This window comes from Pseudorasbora parva, chromosome 23 (genome assembly GCF_024679245.1).
Source record: "Pseudorasbora parva isolate DD20220531a chromosome 23, ASM2467924v1, whole genome shotgun sequence".
Lineage (NCBI taxonomy): Eukaryota > Metazoa > Chordata > Actinopteri > Cypriniformes > Gobionidae > Pseudorasbora > Pseudorasbora parva.
Genome location: NC_090194.1, coordinates 14,683,412 through 14,706,781, shown reverse-complemented (window position 1 = coordinate 14,706,781; position 23,370 = coordinate 14,683,412). Strand labels below are relative to the sequence as shown.

Sequence of the window (23,370 nt, the reverse complement as noted above, 5' to 3'; positions counted from 1 at the left end):
TAGAATAACATTTTAGATTGTTTACAACTAGATGTTAAAAAGATGTTAGGTTTCGCCCAACCCAATAAAAATGTAGTTTTTTATTTATTTAAAAAAAATGTTTTTTAGCTTACAATTATAAATGTGAAATCTAATAATAACAACAAAATCATATTAATATTGTCAGCATATCCCAGTCTTTTTTCTTTCTTTCAGGTTGTTCCACATACAGAGATGTAGTAAAAAGGAAAAACATGTTTACTTTATAAAATGATTTATTTAATATTAATTATGTTATTAATTGTGACTTATTTCGTTATGTAGTTCTTTAAAGTTGTTATATATTTAAATAACGTCTGGTTCTCAATCACAAATTTACTTTGTGCCAAAATAATCTCTCGTAATATAAAAGATTAGGATTATCATTTTGAATATTCAGACATTCTAATATGCTATAATCAAACATTAAACAGTCTTTTGATTATGCTTCACATTAATCCCTGATTATCTAAATGACTGCTCTGTCTGCCGAGCTGTGAGCTTTCATAAAATCACATAATCAGGAATAACATCAAAAATTCAGTGTTCACTGTATCTCATAAATGAACCATTTTTAAGGTATTACAAGCTTCTACATTTCATCATATATGTATTTATTACATCATAAATCACACTCTCACACTTGGACTGTATTTTAATTTATTTGAATGCATTTAAAATTTCATTTACATAATTATCAAATATCACACATGCAATCTATGGATTAAGTCAAATTATAAATAAAAATAAAAATAAGAACAAATAATTAAATAAACATCTCTACTAATTAACTGGAAAATTGACATCTTGAATAATAATAATGAAAAATCCTTATTTACATTTCTTTCCTTTACAAACCCGTTGATAGTACACTCACAAGAAGGCACTGTGTTGATTTGTACCTAGAAAACTTAAAAAATTAATTAAAAAATGAATAGTTATGAAAGTGATTTCAACCACATAAAAAGGACATGCAGAAAAAAATCAGCAGGATAGATTTATACTTGTCAGAATTAAAATGCAAAAGATGTCATTCAGAAGTACAGCTTTGCACACTGTATCCATACGGGCTTGAATTCCCAAATCCTTCGTCCCTGAAAAGTGACATTAGTCGAAAGTGACATTAGAAAAGTACCTATATATATATATATATATATATATATATATATATATATATATATATATATATATATATATATATATATATATATATATATATATATATATATATATATATATATATAGGTACATCCAAATTTCTAGGCTTTCCAGGTATCTTAAAATTGATCAGAACTCACTTTAAAGTAAAGGACATGTTGTGTTTGGTCATTGACCCTGAACCCGGGTGAATTTGATACAGCGCCCCTGAAAGAAAAAAACCCAACAAAAGCAGGTTGTTACACATGAAGAATTGAGGACCGACTATCCCACCACCCCCTCTTACAACTCATCTCCACCATCTCTGTACCCCATTATCTCTTATAAATGTGAAATATGACAAATCAAATCTCCTATGTCTCTGCCTCATGTTATAAGCTATGCCCTCATTCACTGATTATATATCACATTAACTCTACTGATGCTAAATCATCCACACTGCATGTTTTAAATGCATCTCATATGGTAAAAAATAATTGTTTCGACAATATTTTTGTCACACTGACATCTACGATAATTTGAAGTAATTGAGAGGGATTTGATTTTAATTGGTGGTAAGGAAGCAGCAATGATGGAGGTCAGGCCGGTTAATCAAGCAACACTAATGCTTGACAAACCCTGTTTGGACAGATCTGGTACCATGAGTGCAGAACAGGTACCAGTATCGGATATTAAGGCCTATTTATAGCAAATCTGACATGAAAAAAAAAATATTTCTTTGCATCAGACTTGGTATAAACAGTCCTTAACCTCCTAAATTTCCAGGAAAAGGTCTTTTGAAGTTAGTATTTTTTCATGTCATTACATTGTTTAGAGCATAAGAAACATAACAAAATGGTATTTTTTAAATATTTTATTAATATGTTATGCTATGTCCTCATAAGTGGCCACCGGGACTAAAATAAAATAATGCAAATAAAATAAAATGACATGAAATGAAATTATATGACATTTAAAAGGCCAAAACAAAGGGATTTTTTTTCATTCACCAATCAATTTTCAGGTTTTAGGATTTTTGTTTTTAACCAAACTTTGTTTAAACCCGATTCTCAGCTATGTTATGATACATTTAACGGAATTGACTGATATATCATTTTACTTTATGCAAAATTGCCATACATGGGTTTGTCCTCTATTTAAGGCATGTATGAAATCAGTGCCCTGTTTTGTTGCAGAAAATTATATATTGATTAGAAACCCCATAACATTTTCCTAAGATGTTGATTTATAACAAACAATTTGAAAATGAGTCCGATTTAATGATAATTCCAAAATATTATCATATTTCCATAAGAGTGCTTAATTTGATCAATCAGTAATTTTTAAAGACCAAGCAGAAGTTGTTGTCCTCTGAAAAGATGCTCTTTACAGGACATCCAGACTTAAAATTGTCATGTATGTTGTATAGTTTTTTTTAACTAAAATATAAATGTCCTCGTATGTGGAAAGTGGCACCCAGGAGGTTAAACACTCCTAACTCTACCTCTCAAAGTCTAGTAAACAGGAAATGATATGAGAAAAAAAAAAAAAACTGGAACAAATATATATTCCCTTGATTAATATTTCCATATTATTATTATTATCTAGCCTGACGTGGTCATACTCGATTCTAGTCAGAAAATGAGTCTGAAACTGCTCCACTGGGCTGTGATTATGGGGCGTGTTTCAACCGAACCAGGAAAGACCTCAATTGGACAGACCAACAACCAATCAGAGCAACGAAGCGACGCATTGTCAAATGTCAACAGACAGAGCTCAACTGCACTGTGATGCCAAGTCCACGTTTTTTTCCGCGGGTGGTTTTCTATGTCCGCGGTTTGAAGCGACTATTATGTGATATATAGACCCATGAGTGCGAATTTTAGCAGGCAACCCCCCCCCCCCCCCCAACACCATTTTTTTCCCGGAGAACCCCCCGAGAAGCTATTGTTTAAGGCTAGTAGTTGGCAGGTTTTTTGGTAAAAACTTGGCAACCCTGTCTGCACACGCGCTGGAATAAACGATCTTTGCCGGTGTTGTAAAAAAATAAAAGAATTTAATGATACACAGAGTACTTACCCAACATGATAATTTCTGAGAGAAATAGTGAAGGTGAATGCAGATACAAACAAGCTCTGTTTAGGATTCGAACAAATATAATCCAAGCCCCTTTGATGACGTGCATGATTACGTTACTGTTGATCATCTGTCTGTCATCGTCTAAAGCCCACCCTTGATGATTTCATTGGTCCGAACAGTTTCTGTTCGGGGATAATTACTCCTCTATGGATCGAGTCCAGAGTCCAGACTCCAGACCGAACCACCTGACCTAAAAATGTTGAGGGCGGGGCTAAGTTCGGCTGGCATCCAGGCTAATTCTATCTTGTTTTTAACTCATTTTCTCTTGTCATAAGAAGACGTTTTTTAGGCATTTAAGTGAGAGATTTAAATCAAATGAAAATGTTTTGAGTCAGATGAGTCTATTTGTGCCCACTAACTGTCAAACATTTCAACAACATTCACATTGTCCCCAAGAAGGATGTTCAGTTAAACTCAAACTGAGTGTGACAGTGAAATCAGCGAGAGGCCAGAGGTTACTTTCGGCAGGGAAGTGTCAGGCGAGGGCCGCATCAATGACAACCTGAACTCTGACATTCAGGTCAGCCTAATGATTGTAATCCTGACGACTCGTCTATGATGAGTGTGGGTTTGAGGATCAGTTCACAGCCAGTCGGAACACCATAACGAGATATATGACGGGAGTGCGTTTGTGTGTGCGATCTGGTCTGTCTGTGACAGGGCTGTCAGCTTCATTTGTGCAGCTTATTAGTGCTAATGAGCCTTTTCAGCAGACCAGATGAGGGACTGAACTAAGCAGTTGCATGAGCTCTGTGCCAAAGCCCAGTGAGCAGTCTACACACAGTAAGTCGTGTTTTAAGGCATCATAGACCTGTTCTAAAAGGTAGGCAGAAACATTATGCTACCTTCTTAAATACTGTACCTCCTTTTGACAAATCATAGAATGCTTAACAAAAAGAGCAATCCCATAATGCATTGCGACAAGCTCAGTTATGATCAGACAAAGTCCAATTGAGAGAAAAGACCATTAAAATATGTTGTCATTTTGTTCAAAATACTGCTGCAAAGTACCAACAAAAAAGTTCAAATTAAAATGTAAAATTTGTGTGTGTTTGTTATAAATTACCTATAATTATAAATTAACTTATTATATTATACATTTATTATAAATTAACTATAATCAATCACAGATTTTTCTGTAATAAACAGTGTTTAATCACACCTAACTATATTTTTTAATGTAATAATATCACATTTAATCTCATTAAACCAAATGCATGTATAATCAACATAAAGACAGTGGCCTTTATTTTAAATATTTGTTTAATGGCCTCTTTTTATGAATGAAGGCCAGTATCACTGATACCAATACTGCTACTGACATTTATTAAATCAATTATGATTTTTTTTCCACTCAATTTTAGCTATTAATTATATCCATTCAACATTACGGTATAATTGAAGGCTATCAATTGTAACATTTATAAGGCTAAAAAAAATATAACAACTAATTTTAAGTAAACTTAAAACAATCTTCACATAAACCCATTATAATGTCACATTTACCTGTGGCCTACAATATATCAGGGCTCAGTTTTTTTGCTACAAAAAACCTACAAAAGTTATTCAGTCAAGACCTGTGAGTGATTTCCCCCTTTTCTTTAGTTTTTTTTTACATTAATGATAGGTTCTCTGACACATTCTCACAGTTCTTTACGTTCATTTAAAGGGATAGTTCACCAAAAAATGAAAATTCTGTCATTAGATACTCACCCTCATGTCGTTCCAAACCCATAAGACCTTGCTTCATTTATCTTCGGAACACTAAGATATTTTTGATGAAATCCAAGAGCTCTCTGATCCATCCATAGACAACTATTTAACAATTTCAAGTTCGAGAAAGGTATTAAAAACATAGTTTAAAATAGTCCATGTGACTCCAGTGATTCAACCTTAAAGGGATATTTAGATATTAAGATCAATGATTGGGATCGCCAGTGTCACGTGATTTCAGCAGTTTGGCATGCCATCCGAATCATTGATCGATTCACTGATTCACAACCGTTTGGATCTTCATTTAAGGTTTGAACACAAACAAGGAAGAGAAGACCATGCTGAATAAAGTCGTAGTTTTTGTTATTTTTGGACCAAAATGTATTTTCGATGCTTCAAGAGATTCTAATTAACTAACTGATGTCACATATGGACTACTGTGATGATGTTTTTATTCCCTTTCTGGACATGGACAGTATAGTGTGGATACACTTAGATATGCTCTCAGACTAAATATTAAATATCTTAAACTGTGTCTGAAGATGAACGGAGGTCTTACGGGTGTGGAACAACATTAGGGTGAGTCATTAATGACATCAATTTCATTTTTGAGTGAACTAACCCTTTAATTGTATGAAGCGACGAGAATACTTTTTGTGCGCAACAACTTTATTAAAAAATGTCTTTCTATCCTGTGTCAGTCTCTTACACAGGCAAGAAATTGTTGAATAAACCGTTATTTTTGTTTGTTTTTGCACACAAAAATTATTCTCGTCACTTCATAACATTAAAGGGGGGGTGAAACACTCAGTTTCAGTCAATCTCATGTCAATCTTGAGTACCTATAGAGTAGTATTGCATCCTTCATATCTCCGAAAAGTCTTTAGTTTTATCATATTTATAAAAGAAATATGGGCTGTACCGAGTCTTTCCGGAAAAAACCGAGCGCCTGGAGGCGTATCGTGTGGGCGGAGCTAAAGAATGACGAATGTGCACAAAGCGGTGACGTCCTCAAGCGTGGAGAAACCCATCTATCTCAGCTAATACAGATAATGATCCACAATCAAATCTGAGGCTGAAATAAATTGAACAGGAGAAACGGCAACATCAGGATGTCCGTCTCTGTGGTATGTACTGTATTTAGGGGCCTTTGTGTGTCTTTACACGCAGTTTATGAGGACATTATTCGGTTTATGGACACTGTATGTGACTAGACCTTAGAGGTAGCAAGCAAAACGGTTTTGCACGTCAGAGTCAGACTAATGTTATACAGAACAACAATGGAGTCCGTTAGCGCATTTGAATGACGAAGCACGCGATCGTATCGTTTACTGATGTTTACTCATGCGACGGTAGCCAATAGCAGAGACATTTGAAGTTGATTTACTCACCCGCTGCTTCCAAAGCTGACCGAATCTTTATCGCTGGGAACGCTCTGTCAAAAACACACTTCTTTGGTATGATTTGGTGAAGTCCTGTGACAGCAGTGACCGTGGAAATCCACTTTGCGGCGCGACTGAAGCGATGCCTTGAAGCTTCCCATCATTTCTGCGTTCAAATCGGTTCAAATGCAGCGCTGCCTTCCCGGAATGCTGAGCTGAAGCGTTGAAGTCGCTCGACGTCACCCATAGGAATAAAGTGGAGCGCGGCGCGTCATAAGTGTTCACGGACGACTGGATCTGCACCTGAGAGACTGTTTACGGCGTGCATTTCCTCTCTCTCCCTCTAGTCACTCGCGCGCGCACCCTACCAGGAGAAGAGCCCGTACGGCCCATACAAGGACCTTCCGCTCTATTTAACGTCAAGTAGACCCATACTCGAAAAAAACTCGCCAAAACTTGTGAGAAACCGGAAGGAGTATTTTTAACACAGAAATACTCCATCAAACGTCCAACATTAGTTTTTGAAACTTTGTCTATGTTTAGGATGGGAATCCAAGTCTTTAAAGGTGTAAAAAGCTCAGTATGCATGAAACAGCATTTCACCCCCGCTTTAAGGTTGAACCACTGGAGTCACACAGACTATTTTAACAATGTTTTTGATTAATACCTTTCTGGACCTTGAAAGTGTTACATAGCTTTCTATGGAGGGGACTGAGAACTCTTGGATTTAATCAAAAATAACTTCATTTGTGTTACAAAGATGACATGAGGGTGAGTAAATGACCGAATTTTAATTTGGGTGAACTATCCCTTTAAGACTTAATTTACTTTAATTTAATTTATGAACTGTACCTTGTCATTTGCTGTAGGTCTCATGATAGCAACTCTGTCATATTGTCTACGCAGCAATGCTAACACAGCATCAAAACGACTCTACAAATGCAAATTACACAAACATACACAAAAGTACATTATGACATTGCTCAATACATACTGTACATAATCAAGTAACAAAAGGCAACAACTTGACAGAACACTTACTTTAATGGGAGTGTACCATTTGTCTTGAACTGGGGCATGATATATTGGTGGTGGTCTGGGTGGGGGTCTTATTACAGGCTCTTCAAACTCCTCCTCTGGCATTTTGACCACAGCATTTTTGGCTTTGGTTAACCGCGCCCCTTCCTCTGTAGAGCCCGTTTCACCCCAGTGAACCTGTGGATGTTGTAAACTTTAGCGTGTATCAATAGAACTTTTGTTTTTGCCGTCAATGGATTGCTTTGGATGGTTGTGTTACCTCCATGCGTGTAATACCACCAGGCCCTCTGCCACCATAATAAGATGCATCCACTGTGGGCCATTTCTTCTTCGGCAGAGGATCCACCTCAGGTTCCTATAAGATAACAAGAATTTCAAGGCATTGCCAATTCAGCTAATTCACATATATCTAAAGTTCCAATGTACCTACAGGTATCGGACGTGGAGGCGGAGGGCGAGATGGGGGTGGATCCCTGATAACCTGCCACAGGAGGAGAAAAACAGCCCTCATGAATATTAATATCTCATTAATATACAGAAGTGTGTGGGAAATAACAAACCTTGTGCTCACCACAGTGCAGCAGAGAGGCCAGAACCACCAGAGCAAAATTAAACCCACCAGCACCAACAGCACCAGGATCACAATGACTATCACTATCCCATCAGACTATGAGAAATGAAAAGATCATTGTTACAATAAATCATCCAAAAATTGTATATTATACACACAGATCAGGCATAGCATTATGACAAGGTGAAGTGAATAACACTGATTATCTCTTCTTCACAGCGCCTGTTAGTGGGTGGGATATATTGGGCAGCAAGTGAACATTTTGTCCTCAAAGTTGACGTTTTAGAAGCAGGAAAAATGGGCAAGCGTAAAGATTCGAGCGAGTTTGACAAGGGCCAAATTGTGATGGCTAGATGACTGGGTCAGAGCATCTCCAAAAATGCAGCTCTTGTGGGGTGTTCCCGGTCTGCAGTCGTCAGTATCTATCAAAAGTGGTCCAAGGAAGGAACAGTGGTGAACCCGCGACAGGGTCATGGGCGGCCAAGGCTCACTGATGCACATGGGGAGCGAAGGCTGGCCCATGTGGTCCGATCAAACAGACGAGCCACTGTAGCTCAAATTGCTCCAGAAATTAATACTGGTTCTGATAGAAAGGTGTCAGAAACACAGTGCATCACAGTTTTTTGCGTATGGGGCTGCATAACCGCAGAACAGTCAGGGTGCCCATGCTGACCCCTGTCCACCGCCGAAAGCACCAACAGTGGGAGTATAAGAACTGGATCATGGAGCAAAGGAAACGTTGCCTGGTTGATGAATAACATTTTCTTTTACATCACGTGGATGGCCGGGTGCATGTGTGTCGGGAACACAAGGCACCAGGATGCACTATAGGAAGAAGGCAAGCCGGTGGAGGCAGTGTGATGCTTTGGGCGATGTTCTGCTGGGAAACCTTGGTTCCTGCCATCCATGTGAATGTTACTTTGACACGTGCCACCTACCTAAGCATTGTTGCAGACCATGTACACCCTTTCATGGAAACGGTATTCTCTGAACAAACAAGTCCGATCCATGGTGGCCCTACCTCACAAATTACAGGACTTAAAGGATTTGCTGTTAACATCTTGGTGCCAGCACACCTTCAAGGGTCTAGTGGAGTCCATGCCTCGACGGGTCAGGGCTGTTTTGCCAGCAAAAGGGGGACCAACACAATAGTAGGTCATAATGTTATGCCTGATCAGTATATATATATATACACACGAACCAAAGCTCAAATAAAATCGGGTTTCATTTGTTTCCTATAACCAGAGTGTTCACTATGATATTTACTGACCTTTTTTCTGTATTTTTATAGTTAATACATTTATTAAAAATAGTTTTGAGTACTTACACATGTGGTGGCGTATACTGTGATTGGACTTGAAATGAAAGACTGGCCATTATTCAGACTAATGAGCACATCGATGGAGCTGTTGAGAGAGGGAAAGTCCGTTATTACATGATTTAGCGGCTAAGGCGGCGCACAGTTTGTCATTCAGTGAGGCCAGCAGCGCCTTGATAAAGTATTCTTTACAAAACAACAAGATGAATGAAGTTGTTCGATTTGGGAAAAATCCCTTTCATCTGTTCAAAACAATCTTGGCAGTGACGAAAAGCAAACGGTGGATCGTTCTGTGTCTCTCTTTAGCTGGCGAACAAAAATGTGCTGTCGTCACACACGCTGCTTTGTTTCAGCCCTGCGCTGAGCCTGCCGCTTATCAGTTGTCTATTAGCTAAGCTATAAACAGAAACCGAGATATAGAAGCGGCCGGGAAAAGATGATGAACTCGTTCCCTTTGCATGTCGGCTTGTAACAGCTGTAGCTCTGAATGGAGAGCCACTGTTCTCCAACAGAAGCTGGTCGAATGCCACTTACTGTCCAACCTCGGTCAACACTGGAGCAGGACACAGCACGTAATTATCCTTCACTATACTCGGCCTCTCATCTAGAAGGAAGGGAGAGCAGCATGAGATTGCCGTAAAATGCCAAATACAGGCTGAAACACAGAGGCTTTATTTAAGGATGTATTTGCATGCAACTTCCCCATCGGCTAAAAAGAGCAAGAGCCTCTCGAGGCCATGCGGATTTTGGGATCACACTTGCTAACAAAAAAATAATAATAGCATTGTGGCTTACCATGCCACTTATTCATTTGCTGAATGTGGAGTTGAATTATATGCCTTGTTTTATGAAGAGCATCTTTGTGGATAGGGAAGTCTTGTTTTGTTTTACAATAGATGGAATGCTTTGAATGGCTTACTGTAAGGATCCTGTTTATTGACAGATAAAGTGCAGACCACACCCTCTGAGGTTCTTCCCTGCGTGAAGCCCCTTCCTCTCAAAACGATGTTGAACGATTCTAAAACACAATGTTTACACTGAAATTAGTCATGATCATGAGTCCAAAAAGGGATAAAATATAGCACACATGGACTTTTTAGACGTACCATTCACACAAATGCTGGAGGGCTCGAGGTTAAAAATCTCTACACATGATTTCTTTAAAATCTGTAAACACAAATACAACTTAAATAGAAGGCAGCATACAAACCGCATGTAATAAATGTCATTTTTGCTTATGCTAAACCTCACCGAATTTACGATGTTTTTTAGGGCATGAAATCCATCCAGGACAGGAAACACTTGGTCTTTGCTGTCTGCAATATCTATAAGCTGATTATGAACACAAGATCAGGAATTCAGGAAATCTCAGTATGTGCCAGTTCTTGAAAACATCTTGCTACCATTCCCCATGCCAGAATCAATCTCTTGCTAATGTAAAAAGAGCCGGATATGTGCTCTGGAGAATCCAATTATACTCAGCATCATCAGACAAGCACATCCACCACAGTCAATATAAAGGATGCCTCTGTTACACTAATGCTGTTACTTATGCACATAGAAAAACAATATCGCCATGACAACAACATTCCTATGACAGCAATTACAAGCAATAAAACAACTGATGGACCACAACAGATTCAGACAAAAGAGAATGCCAAAAAATAGATTTTGACATTTTCTGTAGAACATTTTGCTTTGCGGTGTGAAATATACCACTAGTTGTTTGGGTGGTTGCCAAGGTGTTTCTATGGGGTTGCTGAGGTGTTCTGAGTGGGTAATATTCACAGAAGCTTTGGTTGCTATAGATCATTCCTTCATTCATTCATTCATTCATTCATTCATTCATTCATTCATTCATTCATTCATTCATTCATTCATTCATTCATTCATTCATTGCTATAGAAACAGGCAGTGTTACGCACGTTAAGGATTGCGCATGCGCATTTGTTTTGTCCAGGCTGAAAAATGCAGCTTTTTGTCACGATTCAAGCGTTTAGAAATGTATGAGACAGTTGTTGTCAGATTTCATTGGCGATCACAAATATGAAATTTAATCGGAAGCTTGGCGAAAAGTTTTAGAGAATTCAATGTTTCCCTATTCAAAAATATAGGAGCTGCACTTGCATGCCCGAGAGGCGTTTCAAAGATGGTGGTTGCTAAGGTTGCTGGTTTTTTGCTATGGGTAGATATGGTGTTCTAGGTGGTTGCTAGGCTGTTATGTGGTTGCTAAGGTGTTCTCATGTGGGTTTTAGCACATTTCTATGGAGTAGATAGGGTGTTCATGGTTGCCGGGCTGTTATGCGGTTGCCAGGTTGTTCAGAGTGGGTTTTAGCACATTGCTATGGAGTAGATAGAGTGTTCTATGTGGTTGCCGGGCTGTTATGCGGCTGCCAGGTTGTTCAGAGTGGGTTTTAGCACATTGCTATGGAGTGGATAGAGTGTTCTATGTGGTTGCCATGCTGTTATGTGGTTGCCAGGGTGTTCAGAGTGGGTATTAGCACATTGCTATGGAGTGGATAGAGTTTTATGTGGTTGCCATGCTGTTATGTGGTTTTTAAAGTTTTTAGCATGTTGCTATCTATGTGGTAGCTAGGGGGTGCCCCTTACGAAAACAAATTTAGTCAATTATGCTATTAGTATACTTCTTTTAAACTAAAAATAAGAAAGTTTATACTATTTTATACTCTACTTATACTGACAAAAAAGTATTATGTTTATTTGGCCTGTACTTGTACTCTTTCTTTTGATTGAGATATATAAAGTATAATCAAGTATTCTAAGTATACTTGGCTTGTGTTGTGTTTAATTGTTTGACTGATTCATTAGCCTATCAACTATACTTTTTTCACATAGTTTTACAAACAGTCTGACATTGTTTGAAAGTACTGATTTTTAAAGAGAACAGATGTGTTCCTAATTCAGATAATTCTGATTGTCTAAATTATTGTGTAGGCTAGTCCACTGGTGGTCATATAGAATCAATGAATGAGTCCACATAGTGTACATAGGAATTTACTTCAAATCTATATTACTCTTTCCCCGCCACTGACTGAATTTTCGAGAAGTCCGGGTATCCATGTTTTCACTGTTATAGGGTAGGACACGCTATGACACATCTTCTAGTACAGAATCTCTGGATCAAAACACAGGCGAAGAAGCAGAAACAAGTGATAGAAGATTGCTCATGCAAATGTACAATATGCAATCATCAAACATTAAGCAGCATATAACTCTGAACAGCCTTGCTGAATGAAATACCCATGAAGAGTAAACGACTGTGAAGCTTTGGGATGTTGATGGACTCGATTTTTGTTTAAAATGTTGCCTTTTTTAATGAAACTTACCCACATTCAAGTGTTAATAAAAAGGATGCATTAAGCTATAATAACATGTTTTTTAAATTAGTTAAAGTACAGTTAAAGGTAGGCTATTTTTCAAGTATAAAATAATTATACGTAAATACATAGTAGCCTAGTATATACTTACAGTGCAAAAATAATAAATAGTAAACTATAAGTATGATGTTCACCTAAAGAAAACATACAAGTATACTTGCAGTATAAAACTACTAAACTAGTAATTTACTGAGAGTATACACTTTCATAAACTAAAAATTGAAATATTTAAATACCGTAATAATATAGGCTACTTATAAGTTCACTTGTACAGATGAAGTACAAATGAGAAAAGTAGTTGTGCACTTAAAATTTACTACTGTTACACTTATAGTACACTTGAATGTATACTTTTTATACACTAAATTTGGGCTAATTTAGTCCCAAGCAGTATTAAAATAGTAAACATTATTATACTTACTTCATAAAGTATACTCAAAAATATATTTGAACATTACTGAAGTATACTTCATAATGAACAAAGTATATACTTCTTTTTCATAAGGGGGGCTGGGTGGTCGCCAGGCTGCTTTGTGGTTGTTTAAATGTTCAGAGAGTTTATAAGATCATTTATATATAAACAATATAGCAGCTGTTCTGGGTGGTTGCTCGTCAAGAGTCCACTCCCAGGTCTTTGTGATATTGTGGTCACTATATGGCTCACTATGGTCCCTCCTTCAATGTCCTTCTATGGGATTTTTCATACGTTTTATTATCCAATAGGTGAAAAAATGTAAGTCTTTAATATTAAGTATGTTTTAATAGCATATTCCACAGCAGGTTTTATCATTTGTTGAAAAGTCTTACTTGGTTTGCATCAAAGTCCTTCACGCCAACACAATAAACCCGTGCACCAAACTGCCTCGCCTGATCCGCCTGAGGAAGCACACAGGGAATTCATTAATTCATTATTAAATATGTTATTAAAAATTAAAGAGCATAATATTTATATAAATGCTAAACATGTCAACATTTAACAGTTGTATTGGACTGACTTTATCTCAGTACATAATTTTCATTTAAGTGCATAGGTTATGCAACATAAATATTTCATATCCGTGTTGTGCTGCTTTACCTCTTTCACAGCAAGGTCATGTGGATATACCTCCAGCTTCCCATCAGTGAGTGCAATGATGATGCTAGATGCTCTTCCACCCTGCTTAGTCATCTGTTCTAATGCCTAACATGTTTTTATTTGTTATGACATTTGACATAATATGTGCAATATATCCATTTGAGAATAAGCTATTTACCTTTATTAAGCCCTCATGCATGAAGGTATCACCAGCAGGTTTGATCTCGCTCAGCTTCTGCAGACCATTATCAATAGCTGCCCTAAATGCCCAGGAAAACACATCAGCTATATATGCTTTTGATCTGTAGAATTTATATTAACAAAACTACAGTATGACTCACAATAGACTAAATGAAATCGCACCTGTCTCCAGTGAGAGGTAACACAACTTCTGCACTAGAGGAAAACACTATGAAGGACACCCTCATTTTCGGGCTAAAGGGATTAGAAACAATAATGGAATGTAAAATCAAATTTACAAAAAAATGATGTTTTTTTAAATATACCCTATAACTATTTAGTAGTGCAGTAATTGGTGTACTGTGACACTATTTGAGGTTGACCACTGTGCCCTCATGCCCAAAACAAGCATCAAGTAGGTCACCATACCACACACTAATCCAAACACACATCTTACACAGACTAAAGTTAAACATAGTAATCTAAAATTAAGTTTATATTTAGTTTCCACACATGTGCAAGAGTCTGGGACTCAAACAAGTGGTTTGAACCAGGCACTTGAGTGTGGTAGTCCTGAAACTCTATAAGTTACCCCATCTGATAGCTTTAGTTAGCCTATTTGTTAGTTGATTATAAAAAAGCAACTTATAAATAGAGTTTAACTGGTCGTTTCTTACCTTACAAATCGATTAGTAAGTTGTTCCACAAATGTATATATCTCCAGCCAGTTGTCAGACACACTGCCTGACCTAGAATGATAGAGAACTGTGAGTGCTTTCGAAGAGAAACAGGGCCATATAAGGGCTCCTGAGAGCTTTGTAGAAAAAATAAATAAAGTGTAGGGTACCTAAAAATACCAGGATAATAAACTCACTGGATTTATTAATTTTATTGATAATATCAGTCAGGCGAACACATAAGACGAGGTGGGCGTGTGTATGCACGTTTTATAAACATAAATACACACACACGCAGTTGATTAAATGCTGTCAAACTCACCGATCCAAAACAAAATATAAATCAAAGGCTCCATGGCAAGACCCATCTTCTCCTTTCCCAAATGAAGTCAGGAGAGAGATGCAGAAAAGTTGGAGGACCCAAGTGGCTTTAATGGCATGATCGCTGTCTCCTCTCGTTCCTGTCATGTACTGCATGTCGTTGTTAAGGGGAACACATCAAATCTAGTAGTAGAAATGCAGTTGACGCGCGTGGACCGAGCGAGCAGTTATTTTACTCCTGCATGACAGCGCGCGCTCGCCATCGAAGAATAAAAAAAACACTCTTTAAAAAGCCACTCCTGCATCGGCCTTAGGGAATTGTTATTCGTATTTTCCCGTTCTCAAAGATCCATCTCATCCACTCGAGATTAATTTTATTCCGTTTTTTCTATTCCATTCTCAGCGGGTCCGGTTAACATGGGACAGGAGTGGTGATTCGGTGCGCATGCGCTGAATTTGCTGTTGCGCTCTTGCAAGAGCGTGTGATCAGATTGAGAGCACCATACGAAATGCCTTTGGCAACAATAGTAGGCTAATGTAGAGGGAATTTTCGCGATTTATACAGTTGTGTCTACCACACAGGCTAGATCATACTGGTGTATACAGCATGTGGGGCCAGTGCAGGCACTAGTATGACCCATTAGCAGTCTTACTTTTGGGTATCAAATTAGACCCGTCTACGTTTATGTAACTGATTTTTAACAAGTTATGAAGTCTTAAAGAAAAAAAAGAAAAAACCTAACTTGTAAGACTAGTCTTAAAGGGACAACCTTACCTTGAAATTAAAGCCATCTTTTACTCACCCTGCTGTTGCTCCAATGCCTTATCCTTCTATCTCATGATGACATGCGCTCCTTCCTATAAGCCTAATGGCAGTAAAAAGCGACCACCAGGCTAAAACATTACAAAATGTATACAAATGTATCGCGCAATAATACAGTGAGAAGCTTGCCATATATGGAAAGCGTTCAGGAGGCATACTATAAGGTTTTGTGAGAAAGAAACAAAGTTGTTATGCAACCGGCCCGTGTTAACAGTGATCAACAACCAAGCCACCCTCCTTTTGTCAATCACAAAAGTCTGACCACCAACTACCCCATCCACACACTACACTACTCGGTTCAGGACCCTCTTTTGCTCCCCGCTGCATCCACCCACCCACCACACCCTGGCAGCAGGGCCATGGGTCCCGATCCCATGGATGCTCGGGGGCTCCAGCACCCACGGTAAGGGGCAAGCCCCCACGGAGAAACACAAGATATACACCGATCAGCCATAACATTACTGCCTCTGCTGGCTTGCCTTCTTAGTGCATCCTGGTGCCATGTGTTCCCCAGGTATGCAGCACACGTACCCAGCCGTCCACGTGATGTAAAAGAAAACACGATTCATCAGACCAGGCCACCTTCTCTCTTTGCTCCAGTTCTGATGCTCACGTGCCGACTGTTGGCGCTTTCGACGGTGGACAGGGGTCAGCATGGTCACCCTGACTGGTCTGATGCACTGTGTATTCAGACACCTTTCTATCAGAACCAGCATTAACTTCTTAAACAAATTTGAGCTATACAGTAGCTTGTCTGTTTTATCGGAACACATGGGCAAGCCTTCGTCCCAATGTGCATCAATGAGCCTTGGCCTACCATGATCCTGTAGCCAGTTCAGCATTGTTCCTTCTCTGGACCACTTATGATAGATAGCTTCTAACACATCAACTTCGAGGACAGAATATATATCTCACAGGTGCCATGATCAAGAGATAACCAGTTATTCAATTCACCTGTCAGTGGTCATAATGTTATGCCTGGTTGATGTATATTCGCCATTCATTTAAACCCCCCCCCCCCCCCCCCCCCAAAAAAAAAATTACAATTTAAGTTGGCAATCCTTTCGTCATGGATACTTTTTGCGGATGGTTTCGAGTGTACCTGCATACAGGCCTACATGGTGCTTTTAAATGGAAATAAAAAATATTTTTCTACATTTAGAGGGATTTAAAGATATTCACATATTCATGTAGCCTACATCAGACAAGAGTAAAAGGTTCACCAATTGTGTTGGTTGAGAGAGAGAGAGAGAGAGAGAGAGAGAGAGAGAGAGAGAGAGAGAGAGAGAGAGAGAGAGAGAGAGAGAGAGAGAGCACCTTAGTTTGTATCTAAATTCGAATAATAGCCCGCAGCCATAATTGATCATTAACGCCTGAGCGCACTGCTGTAAATATGACAGTAATGAGCTCATCTCAGCGATGTCAGGTTAGACGTTTGAGCAAAAGATCATGCACACACACCCTGCCATAAGCGACACTGAGCCAGAACGACTCGGATCAGGGATAAGAGCACAGAGAGACCAGAGGTCAGAAGGATCGGGGCGGAGTCATTGGTTCCCGCAGATAGCCTAAATGATTGCGCTTATAATTTAAGAACCATCGCTCAGAGCATCCAGTAGGATCAGGAGTCAGGACTCTAACACACTCAACGGAGAGTAGTTTATCTGTGCTCTAGATTAAAATGGTAAGATAATGTTTATGATTTAAAAATGATATACAGAAAATGAATTTGGTTTTAAAAGCAGGCCTAATGTCTCAGGGTCCAGAGGAAAGCGCGCGGTTTCTGCATGCTAAGCGCTGGATTAGAAGCTCGCTGAGCAGCATCATCACCTCTCGAGCTGTGCCCGCAGGAGCTGTGCTCGGCCCTTGTGCTGTAACACACACCTCTCTGTGTGACAGCATCGCGTTCATCGCCAGCAAGTGCTCGGACAGACGCGCTACTGCCTACGTGCTCCAGGTAATTCGCGCTCTTCAATGAATGGCTTACTCTTACACTTCTACACAGTGGACATTTGTTAGCATGAGACATTATTTATATAAATAATTGGCTTAAATTCACTAGGAAAAGGGTAGCCGTTGATTCAACACATTTAAACCTCTTTTTACATTTGAGAACTTTACCTTTAAAAAGGTATTTTTAAAATAGCCTATATAAACTGTTGTAATTAGTAGCCTATATTAAACAGTGAAACAAGTATTTTAAAGGGAAAGGTCACCTAAAAATGTGTTTTTTTTTTCTTTTTCATTTGCCTATTTATTCACCTTTGGTGTTCAAAACCTGAGAGTTTCTTCCTTCTGTTGAACACAATAAAGAATGCTGGTAACCAACTGACGGTTACCATTGACTTCCATAGTATTTTTTCCTATAAGGAAATCAATCTGGTTACCATTCTTCACAGATATGGAATAAACTGAGGGTGAGTAAATAACAGAATTTCCATTTTTGGGTGAACTATTCCTTTAATAAGTAGAACAAACAACTACAGTGAAACTGAAAATACAAGATAACTTCCTCTGACCTGACATTAATAAATAAATAAATAAAAAAACGGCCTCCCTTTATATTAGGTGGCCTTAAGTACTATGTACTTATATTAAAAAATAAGTACAATGTACTTACTGTGTTAGGTGTAAGGGAAGTGCCAACTGTGTAATTACAAATGTAACAAGATAAATTAATTACAGACATAATTACATGCTTTTTACATTTTTTAAAATGTAAGTACAATGTAAAAACATGTATGTACTACATAATTAGTGCATTGTATCAAAGGATTAATTACAATGTTAGTACATAGTAGTTAAGGCCACCTAATATAAAGTGGGTCCAAAATGGTGTGAACTAGTGCTGTGTTTTTCCAGCTATTATAAAATTATATGATCAAGTTTCAAATAATCTGATTAAGAATATTATTTGGTTGTTCTTCGGCTGTGTGTGACTGTGCAGATGAGTATGTTTCTTTATCATAACAAAAAAAAAAGAGAGCGGGATTAAACTGCTCATAAAACTTAAGAGATATAACCAGCACAGTGCTACAGCAACCATAATGAAATGACACTGAAAGGGCAATAGACAATTCACAGTGAAAACCATCATGTCTTGTCGAAAATATAAACACTTATAATAGGCTTATTGTGAATCAGAGTAAGACAGAACACGTTTTGGAAGAAGAAGACTATGTGCATTTACTCATTATTTAAAATTTGAACAAGAACTTAGTTTTGACCCAATTACAAAACCACTGCTAGAGAAAATCAGGATTTGTTGCGAGAAAACCTTAAAGTTACTGAGATATAGCCCGTGTGGCCACTTCACCATGTGACACCGATCTAACCATTAAGCTATTATAAATTATGCAAATTAATTGGATGTAAGACATTGGTATTACAAATAGTAAATGCATTAATATTCCGATCTTAAGGACATGTTCTTTTGCATTGATCAGATCGACCCATCAGCGGCCAGCGAATGTCTGCAGATGATTCAGTCGGCTAGGAACGCACAGGAACAAAATCTAGAGGCATATATGAAGAACGGGCATCTATGTTTCAGAGCCATAAAGGATATTCCTGAAAACACTGAGCTTTTAGCTTGGTATGGGAGAGATCTATCCAAACTGCTTGGTCTCAGCACAGAGCAAAAGAACACAAAAGGTTTGAATACATTATATATATATATATATATATATATATATATATATATATATATATATATATATATATATATATATATATATATATTATATTGGATCTTTGGTTTTAGAATGAATCAATGTTTTGAACAATTCGGTTGTGAATGATTCAATGACTGACTCATAAAGATGGTCACTTGTTTTCTTCCTGAATGTATCAGTGTTTTTGAACGAATCAGGTAAATTGATGATACAATGACTCACTCAAATAAGCTACTGAAGGGATAGTTCACCCAAAAATAATGGCGAACACAAAAGAAGATATTTTGAAGAATATAGGGAACTAAACAGTTGTTCTGACTTACATAGAAGGGGAAAAATAATATGGAAGTCAATGGGGTCCAACAACTGTTTGGTTATGACATTCTTCAAAATATCTTATTTTGCTTTCAGCAGAACAAAGAAATGTATACATGTTTGGAACAACTAAGTAAATGATGACAGCATTTTCATGTTTGGGTGAGCTATTTCTTTAATTTCTGAATAAATCAGTGTTTTTGAAAGAAAAGACTGTTAATTCTTAAATGTTTCAATGAAATTATTGTAAATTGACTTCTTATCTTTCTCTTTTTAAGGTTTTATTTGCTCTGAATGCAAACAGAGTTTTCTCTTTGAATTCCCTTTACTGGCACACCAGAGATTTTTCTGCATAGAGAAGCCTACATGTTTTTCGAAGAAACTCACCGTCCCAGAAATTCATTCACTGACTAGCAAACCTACCACAGACTTCCACAATTTAGCTCGAGAGCTGGAGAATTGCAGGAAAACCCGATCCGCGGACGCAAAGAGCACCAAAAGAAGACGTTCTCTTGAATCAGACACAGATGAGAGTGATGGAGAACCGTCGTCTTTTGACATCCATGGGGATAAAGAGGTGTCCATTAAAAGGTTTTGTGTTAATGGAGTGAATAGACATTCCTCTGCCAGCAAAAAGTCTTTCAGCAAGGGCCGACATTTGCAGTGCAGCCCAACACCAGGCACGACAGAACCAGAGAGGCAGGAATTGAAACCTATTACAATATTGGCCAAGCCTGCTTTCACCAGTAGAGGGTTATATGATGTTTCAGGTGAAAAAGACAGGAAGAGCGCGTTCACACAACCTCCACGTATCACGCCTCATGTCGTATATGCCTCCTGCCTTACCAATGGCACCACCCAAAACAGGACAGCTATCCTCCCCAGCATTCTACCACTCGACTTCCAGAGCTCTGTTTTGCTATATAAGGACCTTCCCAAACAGTTGCCTCTTCTTCCCGGCGCAAACCTTTGGCCCAAGCAACCGCGCTCTGCTCCTTTGCAGCCGCTACTGCCCCCCTCTCTGTCTTCTCTCGGTCTACCTATGCAGAACTGGTGTGCTAAATGTAACATTTCTTTCCATATGACATCAGATCTGGTGCAACACATGAGGTCCCACCACAAGAGGGCGATGTCAGATGAGAAGCAGCCGAGTCACAGGGATGAGAGGCTGAAGTGTCCGATATGCAAGGAAGCGTTCAGAGAGCGCCATCACCTGTCACGTCACATGACATCTCATGCATAAACTCATGCTAAAAAAAATATTCCTCTCCCATCTAGTTCCTCCTATCCAAATAAGCATTTAAAATATTTTTGAAGAGTATATATTAAAAGTCAACCTCAAATTGAAATGTTATTCAGTTACTATATATTTTAGCAGTGGTCAATGCCATCATCAGAGATTAGGGAATGTGAATGAGGTCCACTAGGTTCTCTGAGTGTACTCATTTTGTTCTAGGCCCAATGAATTTCAGTGAAAACTTTGGTGGGCACTTACCCAGGGGCATTACTTACACAAAACATTAAAGGGATAGTTCACCCAAAAATAAAAATTCTGTCGTCATTTAGTCACCCTCAAGTTAAAAAATATACCCCTTACAAAAATATACTTCTTTGTTCTGCTGAACACAAACGGAGAAATTTGGAAAAAATAAACAATTAGGTTTGTAACCAAGCAGATCTTGGCAGCCATTGACTACCATAGTGGGGAAAAAATACGATGGTAGTCAATGGCTGCCGAGTGTTCATGAGAACAAAGAAATTCATACAGATTTGGAACAACTTAAAGGGTTAGTTTACCCAAAAATGTAAATTACGTCATTAATAACTCTAATGTCGTTCCACACCTGTAAGACCTCCGTTCATCTTCAGAACACAGTTCTGCATTTACTCTTTAGTACGGTATACTGTCCCTTTCCAGAAAGGTAAATAAACATCATGAAAGTAGTCCATATGTGACATCAGTTAGTTAATTAGAATCTCTTGAAGCATCGGAAATACATTTTGGACCAAAAATATAAGACTTTACTCAGCATGGTCTTCTCTTCCGTGTTTGTTTTCAATCCGCATTCGCGACTGTATTTTAATGTAAAGTATTTTCGATGCTTCCAAAAAATTCTAACTAACAAACTGATGTTGACAATTACATCGACATTCTACATTGTGACTTTAGTCATATGGACTACTTTGATGATGTTTTTATTCCCCTTCTGGACATGGACAGTATAGTGTGCATACACTTGCATACGTTCTCGGACTAAATATAAAATATCTTAAACTGTGTTCTGAAGATGAACGAAGGTCTTACGGGTGTGGAACAACATTAGGGTGAGTCATTAATGACATCCGTTTCATTTTTGGGTGAACTATCCCTTTAAGATTTATGTTTATAGACCTTACGCTGCAGAGAAACACAGCCTTCTTTAGAATTGCATTTGAATTAGCGCTGTATATTTCTATGGTGTCGCTGTCGATGTTTTTAGCAGATGAAGTGGATGTAATTATTGTAGAGAAACTTATCATGAGCATTGTAATGTTTGAAGTGGACGTCTTAACAAATGTCAGTAGACCAGGAAGATTCATTCATAAATGTGCAAGCTCTTACCTTCATACTGTGGAAATACAAACCGGACGACAATGAGCGCAGTGCTGAAAAGGGGCGGGTTACACAAGGTCTCATATTAGATTTAAGTTTATTTTTAATGGTTTGATACATCTGTATAAATTGCTAAATCCTATTTTACATTCAGTGCCCCTTTGTGTTGTTAACTAATTTATTTAGTGAAAGAAGCTACATAAATGTCTTTTGAATGGATCAATGTTACCATGAATTTGTGCTGTCAAAAAAAAAATGATAATAATACAATGTCATCAGTATTTTATTGTACTTCTAAATAAAATATTTTGCTTTTTGCAAATATTTGTATCATATAACAGCATTAAAAGTCTTTGTGAAAGAAGGCACCTACAGATTCTTATTGTTGTATTTGTGCGTTTAAATGGTTTAAACTTTATGGGCCCTATTTTTAAAATACAAGCGTATGGCTAGTTTAACAAGGTTGGCGTGCCAGGCTCATGGTCCAAAAGGGTTGTACCTAGTCCCTCAATTAGCCATGGGTGTATTTTAGACATGATATGGATTAAACCTATCAGAGTTTCATCTCCCAAAAGTCAGTTGTGCGTGCACCATGGCTTATTCGCTATTTACCAGGCGGAATTTGTTTGAAAAAATATTGAAAAATGTTTGTGTAATAAGTGTAGTGTACGGGTGCCGTGTACCTGCATATAGGCACATATTACGAACATACCCTTTAAAGGAAGTGTATGTAAGATAGTGGCCAAAACTGGTAATTCAATCACTTTTAAATGACTGTAGAGCGGTGTCTCCCTCTGCCCACTGAATCGAGGTTGCCAGGTAGGAGCTCTAGTAACTAGAGCAGAGCTGGCAACCCGGAAGCCGAAACACTACTGACTTCGTGATTGGTCGATAGGTGGAGGGCGGAGCTTCAGCCCAAAACACAACATGTCAACATCAACATCAGTTGAGGGCTGGAACAACAACTTTTAAATGACAATATCCTGGCCGGACTACTG

The 23,370-nt window shown here is 38.1% G+C and overlaps 2 protein-coding genes across 3 annotated transcripts; one reads left to right on the top strand and one right to left on the bottom strand.

Moving 5' to 3' along the window:
- Window positions 1–949: 949 nt before the first annotated feature.
- On the bottom strand, window positions 950–15,760 carry antxr2b (ANTXR cell adhesion molecule 2b). 2 transcript variants are annotated; one of them, XM_067432790.1, is made up of 18 exons: window positions 14,969–15,749; window positions 14,647–14,718; window positions 14,153–14,224; window positions 13,968–14,049; window positions 13,790–13,894; window positions 13,522–13,590; window positions 10,568–10,648; window positions 10,423–10,483; window positions 10,236–10,334; window positions 9,851–9,920; window positions 9,326–9,404; window positions 7,999–8,094; window positions 7,858–7,908; window positions 7,687–7,782; window positions 7,431–7,604; window positions 7,242–7,322; window positions 1,317–1,383; window positions 950–1,112 (listed from the first exon to the last, which is right to left on the bottom strand). In XM_067432790.1, exons 1-17 carry the CDS (start codon window positions 15,121–15,123, stop codon window positions 1,345–1,347), a joined length of 1,482 nt encoding a protein of 493 aa, XP_067288891.1. In that variant the 5' UTR covers window positions 15,124–15,749; the 3' UTR covers window positions 950–1,112; window positions 1,317–1,344. The 2 variants fall into 2 exon arrangements, with proteins under 2 accessions (XP_067288891.1, XP_067288892.1); XM_067432791.1 differs by lacking the exons at window positions 950–1,112; window positions 1,317–1,383; window positions 7,242–7,322 and having other exon boundaries at window positions 7,433–7,604; window positions 7,988–8,094; window positions 14,969–15,760.
- Window positions 15,761–17,273: 1,513 nt separating this feature from the next.
- prdm8a (PR/SET domain 8a) lies at window positions 17,274–22,622 on the top strand. The gene is made up of 4 exons (XM_067433422.1): window positions 17,274–17,474; window positions 17,550–17,747; window positions 19,237–19,444; window positions 20,058–22,622. The coding sequence occupies exons 1-4, from the start codon at window positions 17,472–17,474 to the stop codon at window positions 21,020–21,022; spliced, it is 1,374 nt and encodes a 457-aa protein (XP_067289523.1). The 5' UTR covers window positions 17,274–17,471; the 3' UTR covers window positions 21,023–22,622.
- The last annotated feature ends 748 nt before the right edge of the window (window positions 22,623–23,370 follow it).